The sequence below is a fragment of the Alosa sapidissima genome, chromosome 1, assembly GCF_018492685.1.
Source record: "Alosa sapidissima isolate fAloSap1 chromosome 1, fAloSap1.pri, whole genome shotgun sequence".
Lineage (NCBI taxonomy): Eukaryota > Metazoa > Chordata > Actinopteri > Clupeiformes > Clupeidae > Alosa > Alosa sapidissima.
The window spans coordinates 11866014-11882658 of record NC_055957.1 but is presented as its reverse complement, the minus strand read 5'-3'; the positions used below and the strand labels follow the sequence as shown (position 1 = coordinate 11882658).

General features: G+C 39.7%; 1 protein-coding gene across 10 annotated transcripts in view; it reads left to right on the top strand.

The window, feature by feature from the left end:
* The window catches only part of LOC121720470 (coiled-coil domain-containing protein 178), a 28576-nt gene that overhangs the window by 2285 nt on the left and 9646 nt on the right, over positions 1-16645 (top strand). For 4 of the 10 annotated variants that reach the window (XM_042106597.1, XM_042106627.1, XM_042106561.1 and 1 more), the window contains exons 5-18: positions 401-492; positions 654-860; positions 1153-1373; positions 2183-2325; positions 3390-3543; positions 4239-4334; positions 4970-5106; positions 5434-5617; positions 6468-6530; positions 7735-7896; positions 8439-8552; positions 8947-9092; positions 9772-9931; positions 14903-15052. In XM_042106597.1, coding sequence (XP_041962531.1) covers positions 401-492; positions 654-860; positions 1153-1373; positions 2183-2325; positions 3390-3543; positions 4239-4334; positions 4970-5106; positions 5434-5617; positions 6468-6530; positions 7735-7896; positions 8439-8552; positions 8947-9092; positions 9772-9931; positions 14903-15052 — 2029 coding nt within the window. Of the gene's footprint in view, positions 1-400; positions 493-650; positions 861-1152; positions 1374-2182; positions 2326-3389; positions 3544-4238; positions 4335-4969; positions 5107-5433; positions 5618-6467; positions 6531-7734; positions 7897-8438; positions 8553-8946; positions 9093-9771; positions 9932-14902; positions 15053-15445; positions 15524-16645 lie in introns of all 10 variants that reach the window. The other 6 variants (XM_042106619.1, XM_042106588.1, XM_042106608.1 and 3 more) reach the window with 4 other exon arrangements.

Sequence of the window (16645 nt, the reverse complement as noted above, 5' to 3'; positions counted from 1 at the left end):
TCATACATGGTCCCAAGGTCTCAAAAACACTTCTTACCTTTCCTATTCGACTCCATCAGGCTGTGCCTTTTTTTTTTTTAATTTTCTCTTGATAAAGAAAGAAATATTTTATTAAAGACAGTTTCATCAGAGATATATATATGTTGAAGATGCATGCCTTATTAATAGTATCTTAGTAACATTTACAGGATGTTATGGTTGTCTTGTTGTTATGGCCCTCGATTGAAATTCCATAATGTGATACTGGGAATCAAAAGAGTGCATCTGCCAGTAGACTGGACAATAACTTATATCAAAGTCTATGGGCATTGATCTGCATTTTTTAACAAGGTTGCAAGAAGTGTATGGAAATAACGGGTTGTTCCAAGTTAAATAGGTCATAATTTATGCTGTATTTTAGGTTGACATCTGGTGATGGAAAAGAGGATGACCTTCCAAAAGAACTGTGTATTGAAGGCATAGGACTTCTTGGAGGTGGCTTCACTTTATTTGGTATAAAGTAAATTAATTGAAAGCTGCTTGTGCTCATGAATTAACAACCTTCACTTTGTATCTGAAGCTCCACCTGTTAGACTGTTTACAGTAACCACTATGAATCATGATATGAGGGTTATTGTGTGTGTTTTTTAGTAAGAATGTATTTCTGTTAGCAGATCCTTCCAATGGGATGAACACATTGCGAAAAGAAGCCATGGATATCCTTATGGAGGTGGCATACCTGATTGACAGACTTGAAGCAGATCGTCAAGAAGCTAAGGAGGCTCTCCTGAAGGAAAAGCAGACGCGTGAAAGACTCAGGAAGAAAATGGACAGCCTTACACTCTGGAGGCAGCAGGAGTTTCCTGTGGTAATTCAGAATGGTGAGTGGCATGTAATACTGACTGTAGCGTCTCTCTATACTGCCATTTCAGACAATCAGGTTGAACATCTTTGAGCCTCTGTTGATCTGAGCTTTGGGTTTTAGCTGGTTCATAATACACAATGTAGCGCTTGCCACCTCAAACATCCTCATGGAGTGGCCATTTCTAATTTTGAGTGTCTGCCATGACATTCAGCCACTTCGGTCTAGAATATGATGTTCATGTCTCCAGCAGTGACTGCTGAGTGGATTATACTTGAATGAAGGTATTTTGTTTCGGTATTCCTGCTCAGAGCATGAGGCCTGCATGCGTGACATCCGTGAGCTGAATTGGCACTTGATACGAAAGAAGGGGAAACTAGAACAAGTGAAAGACAAGGTGACCCACACTCAGGTGTTGCACCTCAGACTGAATGAAGACATTGACTTTGTGAAGAAGCATGGCCCTCTTGTCAAAGAGAAGCTCGTGATGGAGACTGATATCATGAACAAGATCAGAGCTGCGCAGATTGAGGTATTGTTTTTCATGGTGTTAACAGTAAGAGATTTCAAATAATCTAAAATGGGTTAGGTGCCTCCTGGATCAAACATGACCCATGCCTTTAAAGCCTAGGGTTTATGAATGGGACTGTTGCATAGAGAATCCTTTGCCCTCTTAATTCAGGGGAGCCAGGCAGTATTTATCTGCCAAATAATAATTATCCTTAATTGCTACAGCAGAAATCAGAGGTCAGACACTTCAAAATTGTGTATGTGATATGTATTATAAGCAAATAAATGTGTATTGAAGTGATAATTCAGTCAAAGGCTTTTCAAAAAGTTATCAGTGCCAGAATAAACTTGCTGAGGATGCAGCCGAACAAACCCAACGCCTATGCTCAGAAACACCAAAAAGATAACTGAGCCCTCAAGAACACTCAAAAGTTCTCAATTTGCATGTAGTAAACATGAATAAACCTACCACAAATATAAAAGTAGACCCATCAATAACAGTACATACAGTATATCTGACTATCTGACTTTTACAGAGAACAAAAGATTATTGAATACATTTGGCCTGTTGCCTACCGTAAGGAGGAAAGGGGAAGAATGGGAGGGGGAAGATTAGAATTTTAAAGTTGCGAAATAGGGCTTCTGGACTTATGATACATGATACAATGTATATATGTTGCCCAGGAACCCTATTTCTATCTACATACCTAATATTACATAGACATCCTATTGTTCTCTCTCTCTCTCTCTTTCGCTCTCTCTCTACACACATTTTATAATTGATTTATGATTTATTGATGAGGATTTGAAATTGTTACTCTTAATGCCTAGGCTGATGAGTCGTTTGCAAAGGCCACCAAAAACCTGCTTAACTTTGAGTGTGAGTTGAAAAAAGAAGAGGATGACTTTCAAATGCAAAAGAAGGAGTTTGTGCAGGAGCTGGCCAAATTGCAGCTCCATCGAAAGGAACAACAGTGAGTTAAGATGTCGGCCAGCTTTGTAGTGGTGGTTGAATCTCTGCCACATTAAGAAAGAGCCAGCCATTTTTTTAATACTATGCTGGTATATTTACGTTTGTATGGTGATATAGCACATTATAGTACTTAATTCACTAGCTTACATTTGCATACTCTCAGGTCATACTGTATGTGTAACTCTTAGGAAAGACATTATACACTAGCTTAAACGTAGGTGTAGTATTTCCAGAGCGGAGGCACCGCACATCTAAATTCTTTACATGTCACATTTATATTGTAATTAATAATACTAGCCTATTGGTATACAGGAATTTCAGCCAGCTCACCATTCCACTGCTTAAAACCTAGGATCCTGTTCGGCTGCTGCTGGTATTTTTTCACAGTGTATATTTTACTTTAACTCATATTAAAGTATCTAACGTCTTTCTAGGGAAAGCTTCAGCTATAGGTAGGGTTTAGACTATTTTATTGTGTTGACTGATGCCCACCCCTGAGAAAAGGGGTTACATTTTGGGAGAGCCCAGGGCATCAATGGATGTGAGTTCCCCTCAATCCAGGATTTGTACAGTAGATGATACATAAGTAAAGGCCAAAGAATAATTAAAGACACCAACCATCCTAGCCACAGAATGTTTCAGCTGCTGCCGTCTAGCAAGCGGTACCGCAGTCTCAAGGCCTGGACCTGCAGGCTCAGTAATAGTTTTTTTCCACCAGCCAACTAGGCTCTTGAACAATGGACAATGAGGGCCTGTTATTTGTCTGTCTGTGATCACACACACACACACACACACACACACACACACACACACACACACACACATCACTTATTCAGATAGCTGCTATAACATCAGCACAACACTCACAACATTAGCACTAACATCTTGTTACATATTGCTGATGAAGATGAAGATGTTTTCCTCTGCTTATCTATAATGACAAGTAAACGATAAATTAATCTTGAATCTTGAAATGTCACTTCTATTTCATCGTACCATATTTGTTTGTTACGTGTATAAGACATCTGCAAGTTTAAGAACAGCAAAAAATATTGTTTGTTTAAGGGAGAAGTATGAGGAACTGAAGTCACTCTGGGTTGGGCTCAGTGAAAAAGTCAAAAACACTGAGGAAGCCATTACAAAAATGGATGATGTGTTTAAGAGCTTGTCTCAGCAAATCCCTGAACTGGAGAAACAGGAAGATATTTACAATGATAAGGTACTGTATCACAAATTCATAAGGCCACAACTTTCTACAAAAGAGACCCAATCATGAGAAAAAGTACAAATAAAATGGCTAACTTCTAGATATAGAAGTTGGTATTATTTGACATTAACAAAAAGCCAATGGGTTTGAATCATGTCTGTCGTTCTGTGTGTGTGTGTGCGCTCACATGACCTGTACTTGAAAAGTACTGGTCCGATTTACTTTAAATGTTCATACAAGGTAGTGGGTCACCACCACATATCAGTCCTTTTACATGAACACCTGGTTTGACGACACAATTTCCATTTAATTAACATTGCAAGCTTTTTTGCCAGTTTTTGACATTTTCCATACATGTATTACATGTGCTGTCCAGTGTAATTTAATATCCCATGTATTAATGTAACACCCAGCCAATAAACTTTACACACAGTTTTACCTATCATAGGGATGAGGACCACCAGTCCCCTGACTGCTCAATTCCTTTATTCCAGTGATCAGTATTGATTTTACTACTTAAACAACGTGATAGTTGAAGGGATTCACAATTTGACTGATATTATAACAACATACTGTAACATACATATAACATAATGACAATGGATTAATTATTTGTAAAATGTATATAAACATGCCAGTATAATTACACTGCTATCCTAAATTAGCTGGATCCCTGTAAATGTGATTCTCTAATTGTTTGCTCCTAGGTTATGGCACTGAAGATGGAAATAGAGATGGAGGTGGCCAACACGGATCACATCAAGAAGTGCAAAGCAGACCTGCAGAAACACATTAGTGAATCTGTAAGTCATATGGTGGTTCTCTTATGGTGACAGAATATGGTGTTTGATTACAGTCAGGATTTTAAAGAACAGAGGAGATGGACAGTGTGTGTGTGTGTGTTGAAGTGTACTCCAACTGTCCTCTGGAGGGCAGGAAAACCACATTCTTCTGTGTGGCAATTTGCAGCCGTCATGGTCTCAGAGCCATCAGGGTATGCTACAGCAATAGACATCAGCCTTTTTCTTTCTCCATTTCCTAGCGTCTATGCTTATCTTTGCCATTTCCCGGGCAAATCTTTTATTTCCTTATTTTGTCTCACATAGTGGGAGAAGTTGTTGTTATGTTATGAGGCAATTTGTGAACTCATTAGAGTAAGCACAAATTCCTCTTCAGCATACAGCTGATTGGTGTTCAAATGCATCTCATAACACAAGAAATGAGCCCAAGGTGGGCCACATCTATTGTCTATTGAATCATGTAATCTGTCTTAATTAAAATGTATGAATATGACTGCAAAGTCCTCCGTTCAGATTAAACACAGGTGCTGTACAAACCTTTATTTACTAGCATCAGTAGCATTGAATAGTGTTGTGGTAAAGACTGTTTTAATCTGGGATGGATCAGAGGATATTTGATGTAATCTTGGATGTTTCAGAGGCAAGCAGGTGAAACCAAAGTAGCTGAGCTAGAGAACCATCTTTGTCAAAGACGAAAAGAACTAATGGCCTTACAAGAGGAATCGAAGGAACTAGAGCTAGAGATTGAAGACTACACCAAAAAAATCCACCAAAGGTTTGTAGTTTCATAGTCTGTTAAAGTGTTGCATGGAACATGTCAGACCCTCTCTTGATATCTGTCTGTTCTTCAAAAGGGAATACTTGTGTTTTACTACACCAACTCAAGGTGCCTATACAAGGGTTTCCAGAGATTGAGATCATCATACAAAGACATACCCAAGTTCTTAGCCTGCCTATAAGAACAGATAGGATAATATAGAACTAAACTAGGCTAAATGAACTTGTTGGAATTGTAAAGAACACTACTTCGTAATGTCAGAGCACAGCACTGTGTACCACGTCTATATGTCCCTCCCTCTCTCTCTCTCTGGCGCGCCTGCAGTGAGCAGGCCATAAAGCAGCTGCAGGTGGACATGAGGCGCATCCAGCTGAAGATTGGCCAGAACGAGGATGCGAGGACCAAGACCCAGACTCAGCTTTCCCAGGTCATGGCCCTCCACTGCTCCACCAAAGCCAAGCTGGAAGACCTGGAGCATCTGACCTTCACAGAGGAGCAGAGTAACCGGGTGAGGAGCGAGATCAGGAGCGTGCACCCTCACAGGCTCTCATATCTTGCATAAATATGGAGTCTGGTAAAGCACGACATGTGACTTATAGATTCTCCACTAGTGGGCGCTGCAGGTGTCTTGTGTAGGTTAAGCACCATAGGGAAATTCGTAATATAGTGTTTTGGTTTTGTATTGTGTTGCCCTTGCTACAGCATCAGAGAAATTACAGAGCCACTCATGTAAAAAGGCATCAGTGTGAGACCACATGTTGTCACTAGACCCTTTCAACAATAAAAACAAAAACGAATGCTTGAACGTTCTATTTGGTTCCCAATCTACTTCCTCTGCATTAAGATAACATATGGAATGTTAAAACGGAAGCCTTGTGGGGCCAACTATGATGCTGATAATGGAACTCTCTTGAAAGGGTCGAAACTATTACTGTCTAAATCAATAACTCATCAAATATCTAAATACATATTACATTTACATTATTACATATTACATTAATATAAGAACTCTGTACAACAGCAATGCTATTTGTATGTTTGTTGGCGAGATGTTTTCTACAAATGTAGAATCTAGATGTTAGTCTACAAAACTAGGCTAAACATTCAGATTTCCTAGGTCACAATCTCCCTATGAAACACAAATTACAGGAATTCCTAATGTTCAAGACTGTTAGATGTTTATGTGCACACATACATCTCTCAATAATACCATTCTGTCTAAGAAAACACTAATTTTCTGTGAAATATGTTGATATCTTTTAGCACAGTCTAAACATTTGACTTTAAAATCTTGCATTGCATGTTGACCATTATATGGACTAATTGTTCCATATTTCTTATGTTATTTTTCACCTCAGAAAGTGACAAAGAACCTGAAAAAGAAGATAATGGTTGAAATGAAAGATATTGCCATCCTCAAGGTAACCCAAGGGCAATAGACTAACTATGGCAAATCGTTTTACTATTTAATCAGTTGGGCTGTAGTAATTTCGTTTTCACTAGTGGAAATGACATTTCACCTATGTAAATGTAAATGTGTTTACATGTTTACATGTACATCAGTATCCTGGTTATATTGAAGTATCCCGTTTTTGTGTTTGCATTTGAACACAAAATCCTATTATTAATCCACAAAAAAAAAACTGGTTATGCTAGCTGGAGTACTCCAAAAGAAACCGGGATACAGTCAATTTTCACATGTGGAAATGTCATTTTCTGAATATTCTTTTCCAAAATGAATTTTCATCATTCAATCCATTGACTTGGTATTGTGTGTGCTAGGTTGACATTTAATATATCTTCAATTAATCTTTAATTTAAGATATCTTTTAAAAAATGACATGTTACAATTTCATTTTGGATATGTACTCTAATTTACATATTATGTTCAGATAGTGCCCTAATTATCATATTATATTAAGATCTAGCATTTTCACTTGTGGAAATTAATTTTTTGACATTTGAAAGGAAGGATTTGTAGATATCTGAAGTATTGTTGCTAGTAGGAGTATTATTTTCACTTCACATTCTTAATTCCAAGGCAACATATCAGTAGCTTAATTTTGAATGTTCAGCGTTGAATTCTAGATATGATATCTGTAATGTAAGAACAATGAAAGATATCTGCACTAAACATCACTACCATTAAAGATGGCATTGTCAATTGTCAAATTGTATTGCAAATATCTAGGCCTATAATTGAGTTGGTAAATATAAACTAATTATAATTAAGTTATCTACAATGTACATTTCCACTTGAAAATTCCTCCAAATGAAAATTCAATTGTTGATATCAAGAATTAACATTGTGATTAGTAAGAAATGAATTTTAGGTATCTTCATTTAGAATTGCTACTAGACAAAATTACAGTTCGGCAAACCATTTCGGATATATAGACTTGAAATTGTTAGTCAAAAAGTTGATATCTACAGTTACAATGAGGCTACTGCTACTGATTAAATGTTAAAACGGTTTGTCATAGTATGGCACGCTCTGCAGCTACAGGCTTGAATTGTAACTACAGCCAACTTTTTCTGTAATAAGTACTTGCTGTAGTTGCAACCCTATTGAGGGATGACTAACCCAAACACTGTGATTTCTGCGATTTCAAATCTGCTGTCCAGGGTAAGATATCCGCAGCCAAAGTGGAGTTCAATGAGAAAAAGGAGAGGGCCGACAATGAAATGAAGGAACTTCAGAGTGAGTTTGAGAAAGCCTCCTCCACTACAGCTGCTCTGGAGATAGTAGTCAAGGAGCTAAGAAAGATTTACAGCGACAAAACAGAGGTGAGGGCTACTCACTATGCCGTTTTAATCAGAGACACCTCCACTGTCGTTAATGAGCATGGCACAGATGGTCAGTATTTTAATACTACCTCAAGGAGGTGCACAGCACAAACTGGACAGTTCTATGAATGCAATAGTGCACTGACCAATAGTGCACTGAAGTTTCCATACGCACAGTGACATTGATTCTTGCAGTGTTACGTTTTTTTATGCATGCATACATGTATAAACACCTCTGCTCTGGTAGCAATTGGTTGCTTGTTCCACCATCGGCAAACTACAAATAGTCAAAATGGCCTTGTGCGTAGGGACGGCAGTGTCAGACAATGTTCCTTGGAGGAACGTGGTGGCCGAGGGGTAACATATATAAATGGCAGCAGTCATTTTGTGGACAAGCATTTTGATAATACCATTGTTCAGGTACTGAGTTTACAACTGTGAATGTTGGGGTTGTATTTTATGTTTTATGTTTTAAAAGAATTTCAGGTCCCTCAAATATGTGTTTGTCCATAAACCTGAAAGTCTGCAGCACTTTATTTTAGCAAACTAAGAACCTGAAGGATGAGCTGGCAAACCTCCAGATGGTAAAGCAGAACTGCTCTAATGAACTTCAAGCAAAGCGCAATGCTAAACTCCAAAGTCTGAATGCAGTCAGGGTAAGAGGATGTAATGGTCAATAAGAGCTTTTGGTTTTTCAAAAAATATTAATGATCACAGAGACCAGGGTTCTGAAACTTATTGTCAGTTTCTGCAATTCTCTATAGTTACGTGCATGTAGTCAGAGGATTTGTATGTTTAGTGTTATGTCATTACTGCCCCCTTCAGTGGAAGTAGAGGTCAGGAGTTTACATATACAAATGTAGGCTGCTTCTTTATTGTATCTCTGTGTTTAGTAGTGAAGGCTTCTATTTAGATTGCTGAATAGTACCCCATTACCTAAGCGTCTGTATCATTTTGTTAAGACAAAAACAAAGGTTCACAGTCCACAATGGAAAAATATGATCTGAGTCACTACTATTGAAATGTCACACTGGTGGTGTCTGTTCACAGGAATTGCACAATAATGTCTCTGAAAGATATGAGGATGCCAAGTCTAGGATCACAGAGCTTCGTTCAATATCTGTAGAGTACAGAGAAGAATCAGACATGATGGAAAGGACTGCCAAATTTCTGCCTGCCATCATTGAGGAGTTACAGTAAGAAACTCTGCTTACATTTTTGGTGTAAATATTTTCTGTTATACATGTAGTGCAAGAGTTTTCTGCAACATCAGTGCCACTATTTCCATTAAGAATTTAGGTGATATCAAATTAAAATTCCCCACTGAAGCAGTCACCCTTGTATACCAGTTATAGACTACCAGAATCATCTACCATGCCATTAAGGTCTTTCACTATGCACTGCCTTCATTGGTGTAAGTGGGATTTCATTGTGCTGCCAGAAAAAAATAGACTATTTGGGGTGACTCTTTTTATGACGAGGGTTTTAAGTGGATAAATTGATGTTTAATTGTTGCCATCTGTGTATTCCTATCAGAAGGGTATCACTGTATGTCCCAGCTCACGTGGGGCTCTGGTTATCTGGTGATATTACCTCACCAGACTCTTAATCCCTGAAGTCCAATTATGAGAGCTACTCACATTTGGGAGAGATAGTCATGCACCCTCTCACACTACTTGCCATGAAAGATTCTGGCACCTTCTCTTTTTTTTGTCAAGCTTGTCAGTACCATATCTTTGGTTCTGAATCAAGATTAGTTAAGGTTGCAAATGGCAATTGGAACAGGCAGGGCAGATGAATTACTGTCTTGTTATCGTTGTTCCTGTTCTGTGTTCATCTTCGCGCATGACCCTTTTGGTGACCCCTGACCTCCAGGAGTATCTGTGACGGCATTCAGTATAAGCACGAGATGGCCCTTACAGTTATGACCAGCCTACAGCAGGATATCACCAGCTGTGAGAACAGAACAATAGACACGACTGAGGCACATGATGTCCACTTCAAGGAAAGAAGAGCCGTCATGCAGAAAATGAAGGTCCGTTTATGTTTATATGGCCAAAACTGAGAATTTGTTTTTATTATTATTAGTATTATTTTATTAATTTAATATTTCAGTGAGTGATAAGTAAGTCAATGTATATTGACCATATACGTCAAGAATGCCATTTGCTTAATAAGTAGACTTTCTATTAATGTTAGACTCATAAGTAAAGAGAGTGGTATGCTTTGGGATTACATGCTTTTTTAGGTTGGACTCAGGCCAGTTTATTGACCAATTTGCTGTTGTTTCATGTTGATCTAAATATCTTTATTGTTACCTCTGTGCCACTTAACCCACAAACAGATGTTTACTCTCACAGTCCCCTTTGCCCACCCCTGTATATGACAAATAATAATATGTAGTAAATGCATGAAATGCACATTAGGAATTATCGCTCTCCATTTTAATGGGAAAGGCATTTTATTGTGAGGTTCAGTGGCAGGATTGCCACCCCAGCCTGAGCCTACTGCCTGATGAGAGTCTCACATGGCTTATCTAATGTGAAATCGCCATGTGGTATATAGTTTCATTAAACGGTGATCAAGAATGCATTAGTTCAAAACAAGAAAAGGCAATGGAGCCTAATCCGCCATGCACTCGGGTGCAGCAACTCTAAAAAAGTTGTTGGCGCGAGACAATTTGAGAATTAAAAGTCTTCCTCATAGACTCTGACTGCCATTAGCCAGATAAAAGTCAGCAATGCGGAGAGTCTTTTGGAGGCTTCTCCTGCAGGAAACAACAACAGCAGTAACAAAAAGCAGCTTAATCAAGGAAGGAGAACAACAGGAATTACAGTGTTTGGGAAACAGACTGTGTGGTGTGTGAGCTTCTTGCTGGAAAGCATGCAGTCTCTCTCTGCATTAGCCCAGTGTAATGGTTGGTCATTGAATTCTGAAGTCAGTGTGCATGAAGTGGGATATGGCAAGCGGCATTATGGCCAGACATTAGGTGAGACATTGACCTAATTGAATGTGTTGTGGCCACCAAGGTTGATCAACCTTTTTTCCAAATTGGCTTGCATTGTTGCCAAGTAACACTTCACTTGAAATACCCTATTCAGGAAAATGATTGCCTCAGTGCCTTTTTCTGTGTGTATAAATCTATCTAAAATAGAACATAAAAATGTGTAATACTAATATATATTGTATTACCAGATGAGGAATGTTGGTGTGTACACAGTACTTCATGTACTACTGTCCTGAAAACACCTTTTTCTGTGACCAGGTTAACCATCTATTTAACCTCTAAGCAGTAGTAAGCTTCTGTGTTTTCCTTGGGGTGCCTTAGCTCTACAGCATACCTGGGGTATTAGCATTTTAATCGCTAGCAAATGGGCCTCTCTCTCCAGTACTTGTGTGACTCATATTCCAGACCCCTGTGAATGTTAAGTCTGTGTAGAGACACATTAGTTGTCTCCTCCTCCTCCTCAGTTCCTGTCACATGAATGCATAAGCCTGTCTCTCAACTTGGATATGTGTAGTTAATGAAAAATCATATTGTATGTTAAGACTTAAAGAACTCGGAGGATGGGTGAACATCTGAGAGTGGGCAGACTTACGCTCTGCCAGGGAACCGAACCTGGTCAGTGGAACATATCCTCAAATCAGCTTCCACTCCTGTGTTCTACCAATCAATTCTGTCAAGTTTCCTCTCATCTCTTGTATCTTGTCTTTCCTTTGTTCAGTTAATTAGTGTTGAAATAACATAAAGACATTTGCTAAGTTCTTTGTAAGGTCAGTGAAAGCTTGTTAATGAGAAAATATCCTACCTCTCTCACTAACTCTAATTGTTCACTGTGCATGGCAGATGAAATTAACACCAGCGCAGGAATTACACTCAATTGAGGAGGCATTTTGAATACATCTGTGCTGAATTTATAATGGTGGTTTGATGAGATTATTAATGATGGCAAAGCACTGTCGACAGAAATGTCAAACAGGTTGATTTGAATGATTTAGTAATACCTCATGACCATATGGGTAGACCAGGTACATTAACGAGTTCCCTCTTTTTGTTCATATATTGGGAATTGCTTCATTTTCCTGTATACATTTTGTTTTGCTATAAAGCAGTGCACAGGTTGATCCTCAAACACCAGAATCATGGTACAGTTAACTTGACATGATCTGAAGCCACTGTCTTAGAGTATCTTACCACGAAAGCAGGAGAGCACAAGCACTAATGAATGATTTTACTCTCTGTATCTATTGCTCTTCCATGATATCAACTGATCACTAATAATCCACAAGGTGCCACCGGGTGAAATTCACCATCTCTGGGTGACCACCATCGTTAAGACAGGCGTGTCCCCACCCCCCCCCCCCCCCCCCAGACACACACACACAATCTTGATCCAGCCCTCCTCCCACGCCATGTCTCTTCATGCCCAGCGTCCCCTAATGCGATCAGGGCCAGTGTTTGGAGCGAATAAAGTAAACAATGCAAACTGCCGACACCATCAGTTTCTTATGGGCAATGAAGTGTAATTTGTTCCATTTACACTTCACAACCACGTCAGATGGGCTTTGTCAGTGCTGCATGGAGTAATTAAAGCTGAAATCAATAGCAGGCATTTGTCATGTTTACAGCCCTTCTTTCAGCTGGGTTAAACTCATCAGTTTAGTGCTGTTCGGTTTTACTGCAGAGACACACTTCATTATTTCTACAGGTACAGTTGAGATATTCAGTCACGCCGCCGATGGCTTGGAAATGGTCTGGAGATGAGAAGGGGCAGGCAGAAAACAGACAGTTATTTATTGTAATGTATTTGCATGCTCTCCTGAATAATATACGATTATTAATGTCTGGCTGTGTCCTGTGCCCCAGTTAATGCTGGGAGTGTATGAGCACACCAAGACACATTTACGCACATTTGTATGTAATATACACAAACACACACACACATTGAGTTTCTTACTTTCTTTGTCTCTTATATTGCACACTAGCACATTTTCACACATGTTTTTTGCAATCCCCTCACTCAATGGTTTAACATGTCAACAGATAGCATGCACTCCCTCATAGATATACTTTGTTTCTTCCTTTCTCTATATATCCCCTCTCAAAGATGAGCCATTTAAACCATGCAAATATATAAACAAACCATTTTAAAATTGAGCTTATCACAGCTTGAGGGGATTTTTTTTACTTTATGCTATTTTTCAAGATGCGTCACTGCCATCCAACTCAACATAGAGCCAAAGCCAGTGTGTTTCAGACATGTCCAAAGCGGCCCTTCCAGATACTCTGAGTGTTGCAGCACTCCATCACATAACCCTCTTACCTCTCTCTGGAACACTGGGCCATGTCTTGCTCACGGGCTCCTTCTCTCAGACTCCACCCTGGTCTCTCACACGACGAGCCATACGCTCTCACAAAACACCCTCGAATGGTATTTCAATGGTATTTAGCCTGTAGTGTATCTAGACTGGAGTGCAAGTAATAAATTGGACATTGAGATAGTTGCAGGGGTATGCAGTGATTACCTACAGTACATTTTACAGGACGGTTCATGAATATTGATGAGTCAGTACTGTCATTATGCACACCACAGTTTGTCAAATGGGAGAGAGAGGCTGACGGCACCAGCCTTAGGAGTGGCTCAAGGAAGCGTTCTCCCTTCACTGGGTTACACGGTCCAACTTTTAATACACTTCATTTCTCTAGTCAGACTTTCTGATTGATTCATAAGCCAGATCAGGTGGACAGGTGCAGGACAACAGCAAAAATCTGTATGGCCAAGGAGTTGAGTAAATGGCTAGCAGTAGATCTTCCTCTTCTACAAATTCTTATATTTTTCTGTCAAGGCTTGTGGGATGCATGCATGCATTTGTAAGAATGCTTTGTCTTATTGTTGTGACACAGAGGACTCCTCGATGTGCCTTTTGAAAGCCATTGAGTGTCCTGTATTCCTGCCTTAGTCTATGTAAGGGATAATGTATAGAACGCCGGTCATTATTGGGAAAACTAGATGTACCGCAGAGCGGTACAAAATATGACCGCTGCCCAGTCCAGCACATTTTTTCTGAAAGGCCTATATGATTCTGTCTCACTAAATTGCATTATCCACACTCAATTCTCACTGGTATCTGCTAGACAACAAGTACCAAAACATGATTAGTTCATAGATTTCACATGTAAAATTCATTTTATACAACCCCACCCTACAGATCAAAACGAAAAACGATGGTTCCATGCTATCCATGTGGGGTTACATGCCCACCAAGTTTCGTGTACCCCGGTCTTTCAGTGTCCCAGGAATCCTTGACGGAAATTTGGACATGCGAAAAATAAAAAAAAAACAAATCTGACTAAACCTAGTTTCGCTTCGCTGCGCGGCGGTCATAATAAGTCCCGACAGGGCGAACCGGACCCCGACGCGCAGCGGAGGGGTCTTGTTCCGCCCTGAAGGGACTTATTTTCCCAATAATGACCGGCGTTCTATACATTATCCCGCTTATTACACTTACTTTACAATACGAAATAATAAACTCCCCACGATATGACTTTAGCCTACATAGCCTAGCCTATTTGTTACCGTTCATCGTGGCATTTGCTGAGAAACAAATAGTTTGCAACAACACACGCTGAACTTGAATCAAACATTCTTTAGAACACAGCTGATCAACCGTCTGCTTTCACTTTTGAATGAAGTTCCAGTCCTTGTGTAGTGATATGAAATACCTGAATTAGAAGCACAAACTCCGTTGCCATTGACAGCGGTCATTATTTTTTTCAGAGGTCCTTTCCTCGGAAATAATGACTGCTAGAACTTTGGGAAATCCCATTCAAGTCAATGGAGCTTGCCTTGTGAAGAGCCGTGTAATAATGGGTTTTGTGTGGTCGAGGAAGACCTGTTTTACTTTATTCCACAGAGCCCAAGGTAGTCTGTACTCCACTGATACCACAACACAGCCATATGTGCAAACCCTTGTTCTCACAGTTCTTGCTTGTGTGTGTGTGTAGGCTGATCTAAGGGAGGCCCTGAAGGAGAATGTGAGGTTAGCCAACGAGTACCGTGTCCTACAGAAAGTCCTGATTAGCGCCAAGCGAGAGGCTGTGTTTGTTTTTGACGAGAAAAACCGGGCAGAAGTGTCATTCCAGGAACGCAAACAGGTAAATGCACACCCATCCATGTGAAGCCAAATTCATTTATGACTTTGTGATGGAATATGTATGACGCCCCTGTGTTACACTGGTCCTCTGCAGCATATACATGCATACAGGCGAATGAAGAAAAGATGACACGATCTATGGTAGGGTCATTCAGGGTGGTTCACTGGATCAAATCTGAGATTTTAGCATACCAGTAGCATGTACTTTATTTCTTCTGCTGATATGGATTATATGTTGGTTACAGAGTTTGCACTTAAACTTGTTTGTGTATGTGTGTGTATATGTGTCTGTGTGTGTGTGTGTGTGTGTGTTTGTGTGTGTGTGTGTGTGTGTGTGCCTGTGTGTGTTTTTGTGTTTACTCACCAACCAATTGTGTAATTATTCACAAATCAGTATTCCGTCTCAGAAGAAAGGGGCTGGTGAACAGATAGGGAGCAGATGTGGCAGGGATGTGACGGCTGAGAGAGAGAGGTATATGCATGATGACACGAATTGCTGCACTCGGCACGGACTGTAATTTGTGGCTGGTTTTAGTTGGGCAGCCAGCGCGCAGGGCACCGCAGTAATCTAATCTTGATGAGATAAGTTTAGTGGAGGAGTGCGACAGCCACGCTCTAATGTAGGGCTATATAGGGTGGATTTTTTTTTTCACCTGGGGGAGTATGGGGGAGAAGAGAGCTGTGGATGGCCGCACAGAGTAGGCATGTCCATCACTTTGGAACACTTTATGAAATGTGGAAGTTTTGGAAGTTTTTTTTCACTCTGCTCAAAGGTGGAAAAAAAAGATTGATTGCTAAGCTGAGCAAGATTTATGTGGAACGCGCTCATGCAGTATCATGCGTATCAGAAAATGCACACCAGAACTACATATTTCTGCTATTAGATGGCAATCTTTTATTTTTACCCACCACCTTTGCAATGAGTAAAACACATTGTTTGCTTCCCTATAAAAAAGACTAATACTTCTGTGAGTCCTCATCTAACTACATGAATGTTATCAAGTGAGAAATGCATGCAAAACTGAAATCCTGTGGACGGGATTTGCCACGCTCATGATCAAAGCCTGATTTTCTTTTACTCCGTATTCAGCTCTAACAGTTTGTTGTTTATTTTTCACTGACTTGGTCTTCTTTCTCTTCTGTTGAAAAAAATGTGCAAACCAGGGAATGTCGGTATTGTTAAATGTGATTCTGTATACAGGTCTGTAGCACATTTTAAAAATATATATTTTTATTGTAGATTCATGAAAAGCTTCTAACAGATATGCATGTTTCTCTGTTCATACTCTATGTCCTTATTTAAGTCATCTGTGTGGTTATTGTTATAGCATATGCATAACTTATAGCTGTGTGTATATTGTTATGCGCTTATAAAGCCAGGATGTTTGTATTGGAGGCTGTAATCGCATGCCTGTCCTTGTGTAGGCAGAGCTCTAAATTGAAGTTGAGCACAGAGATTTCAGATGGACTGGTTAGGGTACATGTAGTGTGTTCTTTACAAGCGAGTGCATATTCTTTGGAAGTCAAGAGACAGGTGAGAGGAGTGGCTGAATCCATGAATCCATCAAACCACACTTAGTTAATGTGACACCAT